Raw genomic sequence first — 19,659 nt, 5'->3', positions numbered from 1 at the left:
TCCTTAATGCCGATCAAACAATCTTATCATTTGATATGCTGCACTTTCACTGCCACTCTGTAGACACATGAGGTTACAACGTCACAGATGCATCAAGGGTTTGTATATTGTAGCCTCATGCTCTATCGCAACTTTTGGTTCATATTCTCTGTTTTATAGGCTGCACGTCATCACTTCATATCCACATCATCTCTCACCTATACCCTCAGTCCAACATCCGTCATCCGCTCTAGCTACACCCTGCCCCCCTCCAGCTGAACCCTCATCCCCGCTCCAGCAACACCGTCAACCCACGTCCGTTACCCGCTCAAACTAAACCCTCACCCCCTATTCACCACTCGTCTCAACAACGCCGAGATCCCATTTAACCCGAACAAGCAATACCCGCATCACATCCCCTCAAGACCCACATAACTCTCACCCTATTAACACCCCTACCCCATCCCGACACAGTTTCACTATCTCATCTTATCCGGCATCCTCTTATTCCACCAAATTTAGCAATAACTTACTTCTAACACCACAAATACCCCTCGCCCAATCAACATTATCCCTAAAGTAATCCCGCCTTAATCACCATCCTACTCCATTACCTTCAGCAACTTTCCTGCCCAGCAGTTACCATCAACCGGTACATAAACCATACCCTATCTCCCGCCATCCACTATCACCGTCAAGAACCTTCAGTACTTCAACAGCTCCGTACACGAACCAAACAGTGTCTGATGTACTATGACTACAGTCTATGGCAAGTTTATAGAGAAAGCACGAGACTCTTTGAAACTGTTTCAGAAATGTCTTGACACTCAAAGCGGCCACCAAGAACTTTTGTACGTTTCCGAATCAAGGTTACAGCAATACAACAGAAGAACCAACAATACAAGGTAAACAATACTTGGGTATCATCAGCCCGCTCCATGGTCACCGCGTCAGCGAGGGCCCTATTCGCTGACACTCCCTGACCCACAAGGTGACAATGGCGACCTTAAACCCAAACTTGGGGTATGCGCTCTTGATGGCGTTAGCCCACGGCTCGGGTGACATGTATCTTGGGTTGAAAATGACACCTCTGAGTTCGCACAGGAAGCGTTTAACAGAAACGTGGGCTTAAAGCATTCAAACACACCCATTTCAGGGATTCAGCGTGACTTTATAGTAACCGGACCGAGTGCAACCTAATAAGTTCCGATTTTAAGGGTGTGGTGTTTGTAGAGCTAGAAAAAAAATAAAGGCTTTCAGCTGGGGTCGACTTGCTTATCTTACTTTCAGTTTAAAAAAACGTTTTTACAAGAATTGTAGAAAAATACAGTTTTACGGTTGAGGGACACTCCTGCTCCGAAGGAAATTTGTTCAAATTGTTGAAGAAAAGCTAGCTGGCCGTCGTTCACACCGAGTGTCAAATGACATGTCGTTAATTGTGACTCTCATGAGTGTAAGGAAAATAAATACACAGTTCTTGCAAGGATCTAGCAGTTTTCATCCGCGGCAAAAGGAATACGTAGATACGAACATGTGGCCACTTGAACGTTATTTGTCTTAGGGTGTTTTACACATTCAATGCCCACGTTAAGGTTTCAGGTAAGGTCGACTTGGTGTTGTACCTTTGACAACTAACTCCATCACCGTCATCTCGTCGCCGTTGTCGTCGTCGTCCTTGTTGTCATCGTCGTCGTCGTCGCCATCACCGTCATCAGTACTAGTCATTATCATTCGCACATCTTTTTATACAATCCTCATCACCATCATATAATCGGGACTAGTACCTTCACCAGCACCATCCTCATCGCCTACATAATGTTCATCACCACCACTGTCATCACCACCACCACCATCACTATCATCACAACGACCATCATCACTACCGCCATCATCGTTACACTTTCCACCAACGCCGTTATCGTTATCTCCATTCCCATCGTCATCGACACCATCAATACCACCGGAGCTACTAAAACGTGGATCGGAAGCTACAGTCACTCATCCCCTTTCAAAACTCAGAACTATAGTCGTCGCGCCAGTGCACCAGAAATTGCTAAAGTGGCAGAGGCCAAAAGCTCGCCCGTAGCGCTATGGTAAACCAAGTCTACAGTCTATTTATGTCAGACAAATACATGTAGTTGGTGATAGTAGTTGTGGTGAGACGTATTTTTATAATGATGATGTTGGTGGTTGTAATGTTCGTGATGCTGCTGCTGCTGCTGGTGCTGATGATGATGATGATAAGGAGGAGGAGGAGGATGTGGTTGAGGATGTCTTGGTGGCGGTTGAGGTGATAGATGTGATTACTGTGATGATGATGGAAGCGGTAGCGTTGGCGATGGTTGTATTGTCGATGGTAGTGTCGGTGGTGTCTGTGTTGGCGATGGTAGTGTTAGTGATACTGGTGCTGGTGTTGGCGATGGTAGTGTTGACGATGATAGTATTGGCAATGGTTGTGCTAGCGATGGCTGTGTTGCCGATGGTAGTGTCAGTGATGGTAGCGTTGCTGGTGGTAGTGTTGGTGATGGTAGTGTTGGCGATGGCTGTGTTGGCAATGGCTGTGTTGGCGATGGCTGTGTTAGCGATGCTTGTGTTGGCGATGGTAGTGTTGGTGATGGTATTTTTGGCGATGGTAGTGTTCCGATGATTGTGTTGGCGATGGTTGTGTTGGCGATGGTAGTGTCAGTGATGGTTATGTTGGCGATGGTAGTGTTGGCGATGGTATTGTTGGCGATGGTAGTGTTCCGATGATTGTGTTGGCGATGGTTGTGTTGGCGATGGTAGTGTCAGTGATGGTTATGTTGGCGATGGTAGTGTCAGTGATGGTAGTGTTGGCGATTACTGTGTTGGCAATGGTTGTGTTGGCGATGGCTGTGTTAGCGATGCTTGTGTTGGCGATGGTAGTGTTGGTGATGGTAGTGTTGGCGATGGCTGTGTTGGCAATGGCTGTGTTGGCGATGGCTGTGTTAGCGATGCTTGTGTTGGCGATGTTTGTGTTGGCGATGGTAGTGTCAGTGATGGTTATGTTGGCGATGGTAGTGTTGGCGATGGCTGTAGGGGTGGTGTAATGATAATGTATTGATGTTATGGTTTGTGGTGATTAATCTGGTGCTGGTGATGCTTGAGGTGGTATTGCTGATGCTTGAGGTGGTGATGATGGGATGATGGACGTCGCGGTTGAAGTGCATGGTGATGAAGAATGCAGTCATATTGTGAGGTTTGGGGGACGGATGATGTAGTTGTGATGTGGAAATGATGTTGATGGTGGTGGTGATGATGGTGGCGATGGAGCTGATAACATACGTCGTGGTAGATGTGGTGATAATGGCTCCATCGTATTGGTGATGAAGGGAATAGTGGAGCTGATACTAGACATTGCAGTGGTGATGTGATTGAACTGTCCATCAGCATTACATCGACCTTCTTCAATATAAAAATATAGTACGTAAATTAACTTTTGGATTCTTGTCAGGTGATATAGTTGTTTCAGACTTTGTATACATATTGTTTAAAAAGGCAGATAAACATGAAACACTTAAAATGCTGCAATAACTCATCACCACGGCAAGAATACTCACTGGCACAGCCAAACCACCTTGGGGTATTCCGGTATCGAACTGGGCCCCGTTTCACAAAGCTCTCGTAAGCCTAAGATCTCGTAACTTTTCTCGTAGTATCCGTAACTCCTGTGTTACAACATAGGAGGCACAATGGCTACGAGAAAACTTACGAGATCTTAGGCTTGCGAGAGTTTGGTGAAACGGGCCCCTGGTTTGTAGCAGTTGATGCCAATCGTACCTGTAACCGCAGCAGACATTAGGGGGCGGTTTGCAGGCTTAGATTCGGTTGACTGCAGATCGCAGTGATATTTTGATGCCGTCGGCAAGAACCATCAAACAAAGGCAGAGTCGTAATCAATATCATCAGCATCATCTTCACTGCTGTAAAACCACCGTTACAAACACCATCACGTCTGCAACCACTGCCACCATTCCACCATGCTTCCACCATTGTTCTTGAGGAGGGTGGGTAACTTAGAGGTTAAAGCGTTCGCTCGTCTCGCTGAAGACCTGGGATCGATTCCCCACGTGGGCTAAAACTAAACTCAGTCACTCTAGAAACGACAACCGGGACCACCAGCAATCTACATCCAATCTCAAGACGACTACCACAACTACCACCACTATCATCACAACAATAGGAATCGTAATCACTACTACAGACGCTTTCATCACCACCATCATCATCATTATCATCGTCATTACACTATCATTACCACCCGTGAAGATCCGTGTTAGAACTGATTTTAGTAACCCATGCTTGTAACAGGCGAATAACTGGACCGGGTGGTCAGGCTCCCTGACTTGGTTAAACTTAGCATCGGTTCCTAGTTGCGTAGATGGACTCTCATGTTGTTGATCACTGGATTGTTTGGTCCAGAGATACTGGAATATTGGTGAGTGTGGCGTAAAACTAAACTCACAATCACCATCACTACTACAAACACTATCATCACCATCATCACCATCATCATCATCATCATCATCATCATCATCATCATCACCATCATCACCATCATCACCATCATCATCATCATCATCATCACCACCACCACCATCATCATCATCATCATCACCACCATCATCATCATCATCACCATCATCATCATCATCACCATCATCATCATCATCACCATCATCATCATCATCATCACCATCATCATCATCATCATCATCATCATCATCATCATCATCATCACTACTACAAGAACTGTCATCAGCATTACGAGGACCGCTACCATCGTCGCTGTTACATCCATCAGCACTACTACAATCACCACTACACAACCAACAACAAGCGGCGACAAATCCCGGCTGCAGCAGTTATTCTTTTCACACGTACAAATAAGTGAACAGTGTAAAAGTCATACGAATATCCAAACGACATGTCACGTCCTGACGAACACGTGACTGTAACTGTGACCAATTACCCAGATGTCGAAACTGTTATTTGGCAATTAATGCTTTAAATGTACCTCCTAACACACGTACAATGAATACAACATACTTTTACCTCGACAAGACTTATAAATATTCATACCCTAATTACCCCTTCCATTATCAGTTTATGGCACATCTCAAAAAAAAAAATAAATAAATAAAATAATGTCATTAATTACCAGAAAGTATATTGAAACTTGTGGCAATGATATAACCCTTACGTAAATATGTAAAAGCTCTCACAGAATTTCGCACGTGGGTATTAAAGTGTAAATGGATAGAATTAAAAACACTGTCTGAAATACCGGCATCTGTCATTGTTCGTTTACAGTGGTCACAGCATTTTGTTAACATGCTATCTAAATTTGTTAACATGCTATCTAAAGAAGTCTTTTTTTAAGTATGATGAGATCTGGTTTTAAGCTTAGCACAAATATAGGCAATAATCTCCTGTACTATAATCGTCATTCCTCACAACTCTGAAATAAACACGTGTATTACTACGCCACTTTAAATACCATGGTTGTCATTGTAAACAATGACAGCTCATCTTACGAACATTCATTCAGATTTCAGATAGTAAAGAAAGGCAAACATTATCACATCACAGGTAATATGAATCGCAAAAGATAAAACGCTTGTATATATATTCCATCTGAACGTTAACACGAGTACTTGAGAACCCGTCGAGGCTTGCGTTTATGTGGCATGTGCTTTTGTCTGGGGAATAATAAATCAATAAAATAAGCTGCAATAAATATTGTGTCATTTGATAATATCAGCACGGGCTCTTTGAAACTCAAAACAAACCTTCAATAAAACAAACAAACGAAATCATGGATACATAAGCAATTTTAAGTCCTTTATGGCAGATAATTAGTCATGTGGTATATAGTTTCGCCTTGAAACAAATTTACATTTTAGACCGCATATATATGCAAGTGATTATATAGATTATAGTTTTGAGTTTTATATATATATAGTAAATGGATATGTATATAGATGTTTTAGATACTTCTTATATCATCCATTTTTGTTCTCGTGTGTCCAGCGTCGGGTGGATGGGGTGGTGGGGTGGGGTGGTGGGTGGTGGTGGGGGGTAGGGGTGGGGGGTGGGGGGGTTTAGGGGTTGTCCTGAATGTATAAAACAGCCACACACAGTCTCTCTGTCTCTCTCTCTCTCTCACACACACACTCACACACACACACGCCATCTTCTCTGAAAGATACATCCTCAAGTTGCATATACAGATGATACTGGTAATGTATTATAACGCTGGATTTACATCACATCGATATTTGCACTTCGCTAGGTCTTATCAGCCTATTGTTTATAACTCGATACCCTTGATTAATCGAAGTGACTGATTGATTGAACAGACGGGGTAATCAATAACCGTTTGTGTAACTCCCTCGTAAGGATTTAAATTACTTTACATGGTGTAATGAAATAAACACAAAAAGAACTATTTTTAAAAAGAATAGTTTGTTGTTTTTACATGTGGTGTTCTGAGATAATTACACCTTCATGATGGATGACTAAATGATAACTAGTTCATCTCAATCAAATGAAAAAACAAAATGAAATTTCAAGTTAGTTGGGAAGAATTACTTCTTCATCTTAATTAAATAAATATTGGCCTCATTTTTGTGCTGATTGCAATAATGGATATAAACTACATACGATAATAACAATCAATAAATTATTCAAACAATCAAAATAAACAAAAGAAATAAAATAGTGGGTTTACTAAAGATTTACAGATTTATTGAAACTGCAAAAATGCGTCTGAGAGGAGACACAATTTAAACGAATCTCGACAGTGTCTCCAGATATCTGCTCAATAGCTTAACGCCCAACTTTCACGTCTAAGTTTTAAACGCACGATTCGTGGTAATCCTGTCGATCTATAACTAACTCTTGGTTGTGACAGAGAAGGAATATAAACAGTAAAAATCCAACGGCCAAGTTTGCGAACAGCAAAGGAACGATGTAGAAACTGGGCTCTTCTTTCATTCACCAGCGCACTATATCTAGCTGTGCCCTAGCGGAAGGAGACAGCTGCGTTGTTCGGCCATATTGTGTGCTCCGCCATTTGAACAATCGTGTTCACTTGGAAGATACGATCGCTTCAGTTTTCTGAGGATTTTTACATGCTAAGTGGATATATTTCCATTTTGGAGTACCGTATCGTCTAGCTAAACCTCTGTAGTAGCTGATGTGGCATTTTTTTGTGTGGTTTGGCTCCAGTTAGAACGGAGTTTCGATGGAGACCGAACCTAAACCACAGCGCTTTCAGCGGAACAGGCGGCGTGAGAGAGCATATCAGTTGCAGCAGGAAAAACAGGGTACACAAGATGCTAGTGGGGACGAGGGGGATGAATCCCCACCCCGCACTAGCAAGGATAAGGGGCGTGGCAAGCCCAGGAGACGAAGGAACAGTTCGGTAGAAGAGGATATCATCGACGGTTTTGCTATCGTCAGCTTCAAAAGCCTAGAAGATTTGGAGGTAAGTGCTCACTCAATGCTCTAGCCAAGATCGCAAGCACATACAACAAAGACGGTAATATTGCCAGCGAGCCCATATGGCCGAAATACACGTGCGTGCTCTGGTATGTACAACATTTGTTTATAAACTGAGGGGGAGATTGGATTAAATCATCGATCGCTTCCCCCCATCCTATTTTAGCGCACCTGCACACATCTCCCGTCTTTTGTGTGTACTAGTGTCAGTTTCTGGCTGTCGATTTCCGGGCACGTTTCAACTGGCTCGTGAGGCGCTCAGAGGTCTATCAAAGACCAACAGATCAGCTGTAGAGATACTTAGACTTAAGGATTAAAAATCATATCTCCTCCTTCATTCTACATCCGTGATGACTACCTCAATTATCATTAATCTGAACAGGGGAGTTAATTCGCCTCATTAATGTCTGATTTCGATGGTGTTTAATCATGGGCGTTGTACATTTCACCTTGGACGTGTATACATCACAAGTGTGTAGTTCCATGAAATTGACAAGGGGACTAGTGTGAAATAGTCTATCGAGGTGTTCCCGACAGTATATGAATTTGAATTGACCCCCAAACCAGTTTCAATACATAACACACCTGTCTCTGTGTTCATGTTTATCAATCAAATGAACCTGTCTACAACTGTTCAGTCCATTTTGAACCCTTCACAGTTATTTGCGTTTAATTGACATCTTGTTTTGATAACAATTGATTTTGCAAATACCGCTGGTTTGATGAAAGCAATGCCTAACCCATAATCAGATAGGCAGAAAAATTGATTTGCAATAACAGTATTGACTCTACTTAAGTCAATACAAATTCATGGGCAAAATGAAAAAGCGAGTTATGAATATGTCATGTGGATATGCTATTGCAGTATTTTGCTATTTTGCCATGTCAACCAGGAGGAAAGAGGTATACAAACATAAATTGATTTTACAGAAAAGGTTTAAGTGTCATAAAATTGTTTTTTCTCAAAGCTGATTCATTGCCACAGTGTTTACTTTCATGTGGAACATTCAAACATGCAAATTGCCTGTGAAGTGCTCTTTAGTATACAGACATTTTATGCTGTACTGCATATACATTTAGATTTCATGTCGTCAGTGTGTTTTTTCTACTAAGCTAGTTATCTTAAAGATCCTGGTTACCTACTGGTAATCCCTTGCCTTTGCCATGATTAGATTATCTGGTTAAATGTACAAGCATCCTAACTATCTGAACATATGAAGTAACATCACAGGCCTTGCGTTATTTAAGATCTGTGCTGATACTGAAGAGCTTTTTGCAAGTGTCATCTTGTATTTGAAGAATGGTAAAATCATCTTCAAAATTGGTGTTCTCTATTAATCAATGACAAGAATGATCTATAGATCATACAGGCATAATCCAAAATATCTTTGTGTTTCTTGCTAGTAGGGGTATTATAGGGAGAAAATATTGTATTTTAAGATGGTCCCGGGACTCCATAAAGAACAGTACTTCAGTGTATGAAAGGACTGCAAAATCTTCATCTTTTACCTAAGGTCTATGATGGGGATCCTTGCTGTTTCAACTTTCATGATTAATTAGAATGATAAATTTATAAGACCTTATGCCATGCATAACGTAACAATGCTTATGTAGTGCGACTATCTTTCAGTTAGATTTCTTTCACAGAGACTGTCAAGGATATTAGTTTATACCGTGTTTAATTTAAACATTGATGTGTATGTAACTTTGAAAAAGAATTTTGGATAAACTCTTATATCAAAGTTGTGTCGCTGTGGTATACTATGTAATATATACCAGGGAAATATCTCAATTTGTCCCAACAGATGTGCTTCAGAGTAGCTGTATAGCGTATAGCATATTCTTATCATTCACAATTTCTAGATGCCACTCAACTGACTTAAAAGAATACAAGGTAATCTAGTGGTTAGTTTAGGCTCCAATGTGTGAATACCGTACCTAAGTTATTTCCCTATGGTGTCTGAATTGATGGCACCATAAAAACAGCATTAGTCAGGACTAACATGAACAGACACTCATGATTGTGCAGTGCAACAGTTGTAACGTGATGTTAAACCAGTGTTCACTTCACTTATTGTCCTCATGTACCTATTGATAAAGATAATCACTATGTACTTAGCAGTCTGTGCTTAAAGGTTGGTATACAAGCCAAAATGTCTTTTACCATTATTTTCGGTAACTTTTGGATACTTTATGTGGACTGACTTACTGAGCTTATTGTTCAGAATTTTATCTGATTCAGACAAGTTGCCTGAGTTGTACATTGTATCAAACAGCTGAATACAGTTCAGAAGGAGCCACTCAAAACAGCGTGAAACTAGACTCATTGACCCTTGTTAGGAAAATGGTATGTGAATATTGGATGAAGCTGACAGACTCCACCTCACTGAAGTCAACAGCTCTCCAGTTGGCTTAAAATAGCTTATTAATAATGTTCTGTTGTAAATAATGAGTAGAGACAGGTCTGTGAAGGAAAGACCTATTGAGATACTTGTAACATTATCCATATCGTGCCCTCGAAATCGCTAGTTGAATCGTATCCTATACCACCTGTGTTTGTAAGTCAGAAGGTGCCTGTCGTGCTTGTCATCTTTGATTAAATGAAGATTTAGGGGTTGCTATATTAAACTAAAGCATATGAGCTTGATGACCCCCTTCCCTTTATTCCCACCAGCTAATTAGAAAAATGCCCTGTTGACATAGTGTTCGTTAGTTTAGAGTGGGTTTTCTCAAATTCATGAGTGGAAAATCAGTGAAACATGATTAATACATTTAAACCTGATCTGAATGCAATTTAAAATAAACTTCCTTTTCTTATTACCGTTTTAGTTAGACCAACGGTCTTGGTTCAACTAAGCCAGGACGAGCACTAAACCTGGTATGAAAACCCTGCTTGAAACTCACGACCCAGTGAGTTGTTTTACATGGCTTTTAACTATATTCCAGCAGTATCACAGCAGGAGACTCCAGAAATGGGCGTAACATTAACATGGAAACAGGGTCTGGTTATTATGTTGTAATTTCCATCTTTATTGTCTAAATTATTTTCCATCTGTGATATATTGGCTATTTATTTATCTGTGTAAATGACATCTGTATATATGATATGGATAGGAGAGTTTCTATTCATATTGCCCAAATTAACAATTTATGTGATCCAGAGATATTTCATTCTCTGGTGTATACTTGATGCGAGATATTTATTGCACAGATGTTCCATGTAGAAACAGTGACAATGGTCTTTAAATATATCTGTAAATCTCAAGTTTTTGGGGAATTGACAAAATTAGTTGCATAAATAGAATTTTCATACACACATGCTCCTTTCTCTTGGTATGTATCACATCCAAGCACCTCATCCCTGACCCCCAGACCAGACTCTTTATTTGTAAGTGCCTCAGGAATTCACTGTTATTTAGAGCGACTCTCCTGTAACAATGACTTCAGTTTTTACTGTTTAGAATACAAACAGTGCTATCTCTACAGCTGCAGAAACATTGTGATGATGTTATGGTAGTGCCATGGTGAAAGTTGATGCCAGTATAGTCCTCAGTGCCGGGCCAGCTCTCTGTGTCGTTATTAGCTGTAGCGAAAAGTTTGTTTAAGATGTTGATAATCACATACTTGGCCTCCATTAAGGTTAGATCAAGGGGTTGTCATAACCTTAGTGTTAAGTGATTTAGAATCCCTACTTCGAGACATTACAACATCTTCAACATAAGATTCCTTTGTTTTTAAACGGTAATGTATAAACACTGAACATAGAATGTTCACAGTTTGGGAGATATTTCTGTGAAATTATCTTGTCAGTCTTTCCAATTAAAAGATTTAACCCATAATATATTCACCCATCTCCAAGTTTTACTGTGGTATTTTTCTGATCCTTATTGTCAGAATGATTTGTTATGAACGTCCCTGTCACTCAGGTGGAAATAACTAATAGTGCACTAGCAATTGGTTATTTCCACCCTAACCATTGGGTAGATACTGTACTTGTCTGGTTAGCATTACATGTAACTGATTCTTTGAATTTTTTAAGTGTGTACTTTGAAATGTTTTTGTGTTTGAAACTATAATTTTAATCCGATGTTTGATCGATGAAAAATGTCAAGCTGTTTGAGGATTAATAGAAACAGTCAAAGCTAATTCTAGAAATACACTGTCTTGATACAGTATTTGACAAGATCTAATGACTGAACTGTGGTCCTTTGTACTACCTGTGAACATCTAGGTTAGAATTGGTCTTCAGTAACCCATGCTTGTTGTGAGAGGCGACTTATTGGATCGGGTGGTCAGACTTGGTCGATACGTAATCGCTTATCATTTGGGTAGATTGATGCTCATGCTGTTGATCACTGGACTGGTTGGTCCAGGCTCGATTATTTACAGACCGCTGCTTTACAGCTGGAATAGTGCTGAGTGCTGCATAAAACTATACTCACTTGCTTCTTAGTACCACAATAAATTTTGCCATTTCCAGCCACTATGTTCACATAAGTATATACCCCAATATATTCACTATCCTTAACTTTTTCATTTCACTATATTCTCCATTTAGTGTCTCAGACAACCAATTCTGATAAACCAATCAAATAGCTAATTGTGTTTATCAAGTGTATTGCCCCTTCAAAGTGTTATTTCAAAGGTGAATGGCAGACAGTAATTAACATTACATAATGTCCTCCCACCCACTTGCACTGACCCATGGCGATACAAGGTCCACCAGTCAGACCTAAGCCAGTGAAGCAGCCAGCTTTTGTAATCAACAACTGGCCTTATCCAGTAATACATAATCTAGGGACTGGCAAGAAATCGACTATCCTGTGTAACAGCACACCACTGTTTGCAGTGTATGCAGTTCATTGGTCCTGTGAATAGAATCAGTGACTTGTTATTGAGCAGTCGTTTCTCTAGCAAATCTTGCTTTGTGTGGCAACCTGTTAAGTCTATCCGACACCTTGCTATTGAAATGACAATAGCCTGTTTTCTTTATCCAGCTGGAAATATGCCACTTTAATCTGTTGCTAGTCGCAATCAATAAATATATGCTGTTTTTTACGATTTTTCCAAACATGAACGAGTAATCAATAAATGTTTATTTGGTGTTATTTCAGGCTATTCATTGCTGGTTTTTAATTTATACAATCAGCATGATAAAGTTTTATCTTGAAATACAACATGTGTATATCACTGTGCCCTAAGGCATATTGTGTTGATAAGAGTGTCAATTTCAGCTTGAAATGTACATTACATGCATATTTGTTTTTATTTCAGTGTAGTTCCTTCTGAGTTATTTGCTTTTCCTTGTTATTTGAAGAACACATTTTTCTGATCGAGTGTTTGTATGTGAAATTTCGAGATGTGTTGAAATGATTTAATGATCTCTCAGATTACCAATAATGATCTTATAGTCATCGAAACTTTTTGCATTCATTTTGCTTAGCTCAGTCAATATTGTTTGTGAGTGTTTGATGGTTTTGTATTGTCTCGCTTACAGGATCGGTATATTCTACAATTAATGTCTCCATGTTGAAGTGCTTTTTATTATGATTAAGAATTTTCGACGTATGATTTGCCCAGATTTCTCCACACCATGAGAGTCAATAATGAGGTATTAAAGTATTGTCACAAAAGCTTCTGATTTAGTCCATCTATTCTAAATTGTTGTGTTGACATTTACAAATGATTAGTTTGTCATTGATAGTATTGTATGTTGCTGTGGTATTGTAATAGTTGATTACTGCTTTATCTCTCGCAGGGAAACTGTTCTGGTATCAGATCTATGTCAGTTCAGTTGTTGATTCAAGCTGACGTACATGTCATTGAATCATGAATGACATTTTTTGCTTGCCTTTATCTAGTTTAGCCTACTTCAAGAGATTGAGTGAGTTAAAAGTGAAGTATTGCCATGTCTGTTGATTGAGACTGTCTGGGATTTGAGTCATCAGAAAAAGTAGGTTTGTTGACTAGTCCAGAAGAGTAGGTCGAAACTTCATTCAACCTTTCAGTGTTCATAGGTTGACCTGCATGAAAACTGGTAAATTATAGCACTGTGTTATTAGTCATTGCCGACAACCCTCACTTGCATTTTACTTGTCTTCGGCCCATTTTACAAATTAGTTTTGCTGTCTCAGTCGCACACATGTGCATGAATTTTAGAGGCTGACATGTATATGTCATACTGCCTCTGACAAAATATGTTGCAGGTTGCATTCTCAGAAAATTCAGACTGATATTTTATGGGCAGAAGTGTTTTTTGTACGGTATAAATAAGTTTCCACGAAAAGTTCCTATCATGTTAGAGTCAGTGTGTTACCACAATTCAAGATGAGGTGAAGCAGTTCTTTACCTTCATGAAGTAAAGAGTGTTTATTAATATAATGCACTTACCACAAACATCTGTCCCGTAAACACATCTTTGTGTAGAGTGGAAATTTATTGCACAGCTTCCCCTTGTATATTTTTTGAGTGATAATGAAAAGAAGTCTTTTTTATCTGGGCTGGCATGTTCCTGGTATTTGTATAGAAAGTGTGTGATATTAACAGCACAACACTAGAATAGACCTGGTCGAGGAAACAAGAATATTTTTTGTATGTCTGATCCTCAATGTTGCATTGTGCATGAGTGTTATTATGTTTAACAAACACCTCTGTACATTGTTAATTGTTTCTGTCAGTCAGGTCTGATTGTGGCAGTGTTTTCTTCACCTGAATGTGAAATATGTCCGTGTGAGGACTGTTGTGACATATTAGCTCCATACATCACCCCAGGAACTATTTTCTCTTTAGTGAGGCTGGTAGTCAGAAGCCACTGTTTGTAGGAGGCTGCCTTAGACATCCATTGTGAGATAAGTTAAACAGCAGTGCTAGTTGCTTAATGCTGGGTCTCCAATAATGATGAAAGCTCTTTGTATAAAAATTGTTTTGTTGTTTTTTTGTTTAACACTACACTTTAATATTCCAGCTTTATGCTAGTAGTCTGTAAGTAATTGAGTCTGGATCAGGTGATCCAGTGATCAATATCATGAACATCAATCTACACAAGATATGGCGACACTTTCCTTGAAGACCAGATCCTGTTAGTAGTCACCTCCTATGACAAGCATGGGTGGCTGAAGATCAGTACTAACCCACATCATCACAGATTTCATATTTATGGGTTTGTTGTGATATTATAATGGTGGAATAGATACAAACATATAATACAACTCTTCCTTGTGTTCCAAGTAACCTAGTGCTGATTCCAGGTTGTTTGTGAAATATTTAACACTCTTTCAGCAAATTCTATTGAACATGTGGGTTGGTATTGAAGCTTTCAGACTCATTGCAGGTTATTGGCTGTCAAAATTTAAAGGAGGACCTCCAGGGACCCCAATATGCTGAACCTTCAACAATATGGTTATGACACGGACCACTTGACTTTTGTGCTTATTTCAAACACTGGATAGAGAGATTGACCTCTGTAAATGGATCGCTAATCAGTTTTATGTGAGAGAAACTCAAATGTTGACACCAAAGTCAAGTATATTAAAATAAATAATTGTATTAATCTTTCGGGATATCAGTTTTGTGTGGTGCTTATGCTTGAAACTTGCCCACGAATGACTGAATAATGTTCCGTTTCATAGAAACCAGTTTTCAAAGCTGAGAAGGATCACATTTCGAGATTGTTTCACAGGGATTGCTGATGTTGTGATATTGTCTACTGACATGTTATGAAATGTTGCAATCACCAAGGGACAATACCTGTCTGCTCTTCATGTTATTGAATAGATGCTCATATGTTGGTTGTCATAGCAACATATTCATGTGTACTTTGGAAGAGATACAGCCAAATGCGTCAGTAATGTTCAAAGTCTCAGAACTTTAACACTGGAATGAAACACCACTGTCTTACATTCTTATTTTTTTGTCTTGAAATTATAAAAAATATTCAGTGAAATGAATTTTTGGAAGACGGGGTAGCTCAATGGTAAAATTGGCCACTTGATTGCCTCCATTGACACAACGCATGAAGCCAATTCCCACTGTCCATAGTGTGATATTGGTGGATTATTGGTAAAAGTGGCGCAGAACTCACTATTTGTGATGTTCTGTCACAGATATTCTGAGTCAAAGATGTTTCCCAAGAACCTCTGCTTGTAGTAAGTTGTCATATGAACCAAGAGGTCGGGCTTGTTGACTTGGTTGATTGGGCGTCATTGAGCATCATTGTATCTCAACCACATGTGACTTGTATGTACCATTGAACAGTTGTAGGATAATGTCATCTAGTGCAGGGTTTAGCAACAAACCTTTGGATTCACCACACCTCACAAACAAATGAACAGAATCTTTTAAATAATCTAATGTAATAATTTAACAGCTGATGACTTAATAAGTAGTGTTATTGTTTAGGTAAAGATTCTGCCCAAAAAAGCAATGTACAAGTTTCTGAAGATGGGTTGCTGCCCCTAACACATCTTGTAATGTTTAGCAATGGCTGCAACATGTAAATATTGCTGTGAAACAATGGAACATGATCAGAGCAATGGTATTACTTGATACAGATTCCCTCTCAAACCAGGGCAGTGTCCTGTTTCAGTTTATGTGATTGTATATCAGAGGATGAATTTGGTTTCTATTCTTGGATACTTTAAATTTAAAACTGACAGGAAATACTGCTCTGAATTTGCTTTGTTTTGTAACAGGGAGAGTCATGGAGACTTTTAACTCAACAATAGACAAAATTATAATGTTATTTATGCTAATATTTATTTTCTGCCAAATTAGCTTATAGAAAAAATAGCAATGGGATTCAACCTTTTGTTGATAATGCAAACAAGCAAATATTGAAGAATTTGTCAAGTCTGTATCAGCCATGCAAGACAGGTCTCATGAGCTCTCATCAGTATGTATTCAAAGCACATCTGCAAAAACTTATTATTTCTTGACAAGTCACAGTTTATTTAGCAACTTAATATGTAATAAATTTCATAACATCATGTTTGATTCTTGCATACTTTCTTCTATATCCCAGGGGTTAATGTTGTCATTGACTTGTCAATATCACCCCTATTGCAGCACTTCCCTCTGTGTTATATAGTGTTGCTGTTATGTAACGTTGTAATTGACTTTTCTATTGCATGCCTCTATACAGTTTCTCATCCCTGCAGCTCAGCGTTCCACCTGGGGGCTGTTTACATGTGATTAAGCTAAGTTAATGAGGTGTAACGCTGGTGTATATTCTTCGGCTGATGCATAATCTTGAAATGACCTCCCATGCATATTGTTTTTTTAAACCATGGATTGATGTTGTATATGTCACAATTTAGGGTAGAATGTACACAGGGATCAAAATGAACATTCCTCTCCTTGCTGGCGAATAGAATGTGCTGTGTTCATTTGATTGAAAGTCTGTCTTGGAGGGATTATGTTTTGTGTTGGCGGGTTTTTCATCTCTGTTGTATGTGTGTGAGAAGGTCAGAATTTACAGTAATTGGGGGCTAGTGGTGGGAGTGTTTTGTCATTCTTAGGAGATTTCAGCGCAATTTGTCTCCAGCTCAAAATACCTGCACTAAACAGAAGCTTAGATGCACTGTTCAGGGATTGTGATGGAGTGTAGTTTATGCATGTTACATGCTTGCTGTTATTCAGTCGACCTTTTGATGTTTTCCACAAAAATACATCTCTGAAGTATTGGTGGTTTTTGTGTGTTTGATAATAGTGTCAAAATATTTTATGACTTGGCATAAAAGTATTATTTGATATTTGTTTGTCGATTGTTTCAAAATAATTTTTTTGTGTGTGCTCATTGTTTCTGAAATGGTTGTCTGTTAGCACGTTTTGAAGGAGTGTAAAGATGCTACATGTTCCCATGATCACATTCTTACCATGTCACAATCATACCATGATCACACTTATTCCATGATCACATTCATAAAATGATCACAATCACACCATGATCACATTCATTCCATGATCTTGTTCAAATCTTGATCACATTTCTTCCATGATCACACTCATTCCATGATCACAGTCACACCATGATCAAATTCATTCCATGATCTTGTTCAAATCTTGATCACATTTCTTCCATGATCACAGTCACAACATGATCACACTCATTCCATGATCACAATCAGATCTTGATCACATTCATTCCATGATCACATTCAGACAAACATCAGTCAGTGCATGAATCCCCATAACTACACAATAAGTGGGATCATAAATAATTATGATAAAAACCTCTACGCAGACAATGTCAGTCGCCACCATACTGTTGCACATCTCTAAACTATTAATCCCCATGGCTCCAGGGGTAGGACAGCCATGGAAAGTGATGTTCAACCTTTCCTCTATGTTACAAAGCAAAACACAGAACTCTTGTAAGCATTCGTACCTCCAGTGTTACAGTATAGGAGGGACGAGTGCTACAAGTAAAGTTAAGTGATGTTAGGCTTACGGGTTTCCTGAAACGGGCCCCTGGCCAGTACCAGCTTAACCCATGCATCAAAGCCTTCAAAGTATATGCAGTGTCAGTGTTCCAGTCAGCAGCCTAAACCAGTCATTACAGCAATCTGTGGAGGCCTTCAAGCCTTAATGAGCTAAGCAGGCCCATATTGCAAGCATATCGCGATGCACATTGGTTCTAGGTTGTACATAACAGGCGTCGGTGGAAGCTGGGAGTTGCATGTACTTGTGGTGTTGAAGTGCCATACTTGCTGATCTTGTTTTTGCGGAAGTGGTCTTGTTGATTGCACCGCCATCTTGTTCTGCAATTATGAGTAACTTACTTCTCTCAATTAGAACAGGCTGGTCTCCTTGACATTTTCTTCAACATGTCCTCAACATCAAGGAAATAAATTCAGGTTCCATTGCTTTTGTGCTTTTGATTTCATATGTAAGCATAACTGTACCCACAGTGATAAATATCTTTGGCAGTCCAAACAGGAATACTTGAAATTAGAGTGATCTCCCCTTTGATTGACCTTTACATTAATTTACTCTTCAGTTGGTAAATCAAGATGTTTGGGATTAGTAATCTCAGAAAAATAAACCCAGCAAATGATTTTTGATTGATAACAGTCTTAGCATTAGAATACATGTCCTCAAGGGAAAAATAATAAGTGCAGGTTTCATTACAAAAAGGCATCCAATCATTGCTATGTTGGCAATTTTCGTCAGGTTCCATAAAGAAGCGAGATAAGCTGCCATTTGTCCCTGGCAGTAACCAAACAATCTCAATGTATGTTTAACACAAAAAAAAATTCAACAAACAATTGAAACTCTATCCTGTCGCTGGGTTAATCTCCGATCAGCCTGAAGTGCTTGAGAAGATAAGGAAGCAACCTGATGCGAATGCTTGCTGGCACTGTGCAATCTAGTGTTATGTATGTCCCAGCTAGTCTTGACAGCACGGTATATTGTTCAGTTACACAGACAGGGTAATAGATAGGCGACAGTCATCCAACTGCATGAATCGTTAATTGTAAAAGAATTGCTCATTTTACCAGTGTTGATTATAGATGGCAACTAATAAGTCAATTTCAGTTTGTATTGTTAATTGCAAATGAAAACTGTATAATGAATAATGAGTTTGCTCTTGTTTCAGGTGGTATTTTGTTAAGAATTGAATTGTCATTTTGATAGGATGATATAAAGATAAAGTGTTTTAAACTGTTGTTTAGTTGCTTTATGTAGTATTCATTAATCAGTTTATATACTGTAAATCATGTTACTACCAATTTGCGCCTGAATATAATGCTTTGAAAAATGCATACATTTTAATACAGTTTTTTCAGTGGTGATCCAACTCAATAGCATATGATGAACAGATGTTGAACGTCATTTGAATAGATATTCATCACAAGTATGGAAACTATGAATATTGGGTGAATATTGATGGGAAAATGTCTGAAAAATATCATTTCTGTATCTTTGATAATGTTTCTCTCGAGTATCATGACAAACTGAAATAATATTATTCTTTCAATATAATATTATTTATTAATATGGAAGATTATAAATCTCAAAAAAAATTAGTGAAATAGACAATGTTTCAATTAACTGGTGTAATAGATGTCCAAACATATCGATAACAGGTTTAAGTCAGATGTTTATTATATAGATAGATATTTATTGCATAGCATTCTGTGAAGGATCAGTGTCTTC

General features: G+C 38.9%; 2 protein-coding genes across 3 annotated transcripts in view; one reads left to right on the top strand and one right to left on the bottom strand.

Moving 5' to 3' along the window:
• Positions 1 to 2,671: 2,671 nt before the first annotated feature.
• On the bottom strand, positions 2,672 to 5,689 carry LOC137275873 (probable dual specificity protein phosphatase DDB_G0281963). Its single transcript, XM_067808196.1, has 3 exons — positions 5,655 to 5,689; positions 4,673 to 4,785; positions 2,672 to 3,030 (listed from the first exon to the last, which is right to left on the bottom strand). Exons 1-3 carry the CDS (start codon positions 5,687 to 5,689, stop codon positions 2,672 to 2,674), a joined length of 507 nt encoding a protein of 168 aa, XP_067664297.1.
• A 1,374-nt stretch (positions 5,690 to 7,063) lies between these two features.
• LOC137271872 (autism susceptibility gene 2 protein-like) overlaps positions 7,064 to 19,659 on the top strand; it is a 230,787-nt gene continuing 218,191 nt past the window's right edge. For both annotated transcript variants that reach the window (XM_067804355.1, XM_067804291.1), the window contains exon 1: positions 7,064 to 7,489. In XM_067804355.1, the coding sequence (XP_067660456.1) occupies positions 7,247 to 7,489 (243 nt within the window). In that variant the 5' untranslated portion in view covers positions 7,064 to 7,246. The remainder of the gene's footprint in view (positions 7,490 to 19,659) is intronic.

The sequence above is a fragment of the Haliotis asinina genome, chromosome 1 (genome assembly GCF_037392515.1).
Source record: "Haliotis asinina isolate JCU_RB_2024 chromosome 1, JCU_Hal_asi_v2, whole genome shotgun sequence".
Classification (NCBI taxonomy): Eukaryota; Metazoa; Mollusca; class Gastropoda; order Lepetellida; family Haliotidae; genus Haliotis; species Haliotis asinina.
This window is presented reverse-complemented; position numbering and strand designations above follow the sequence as displayed.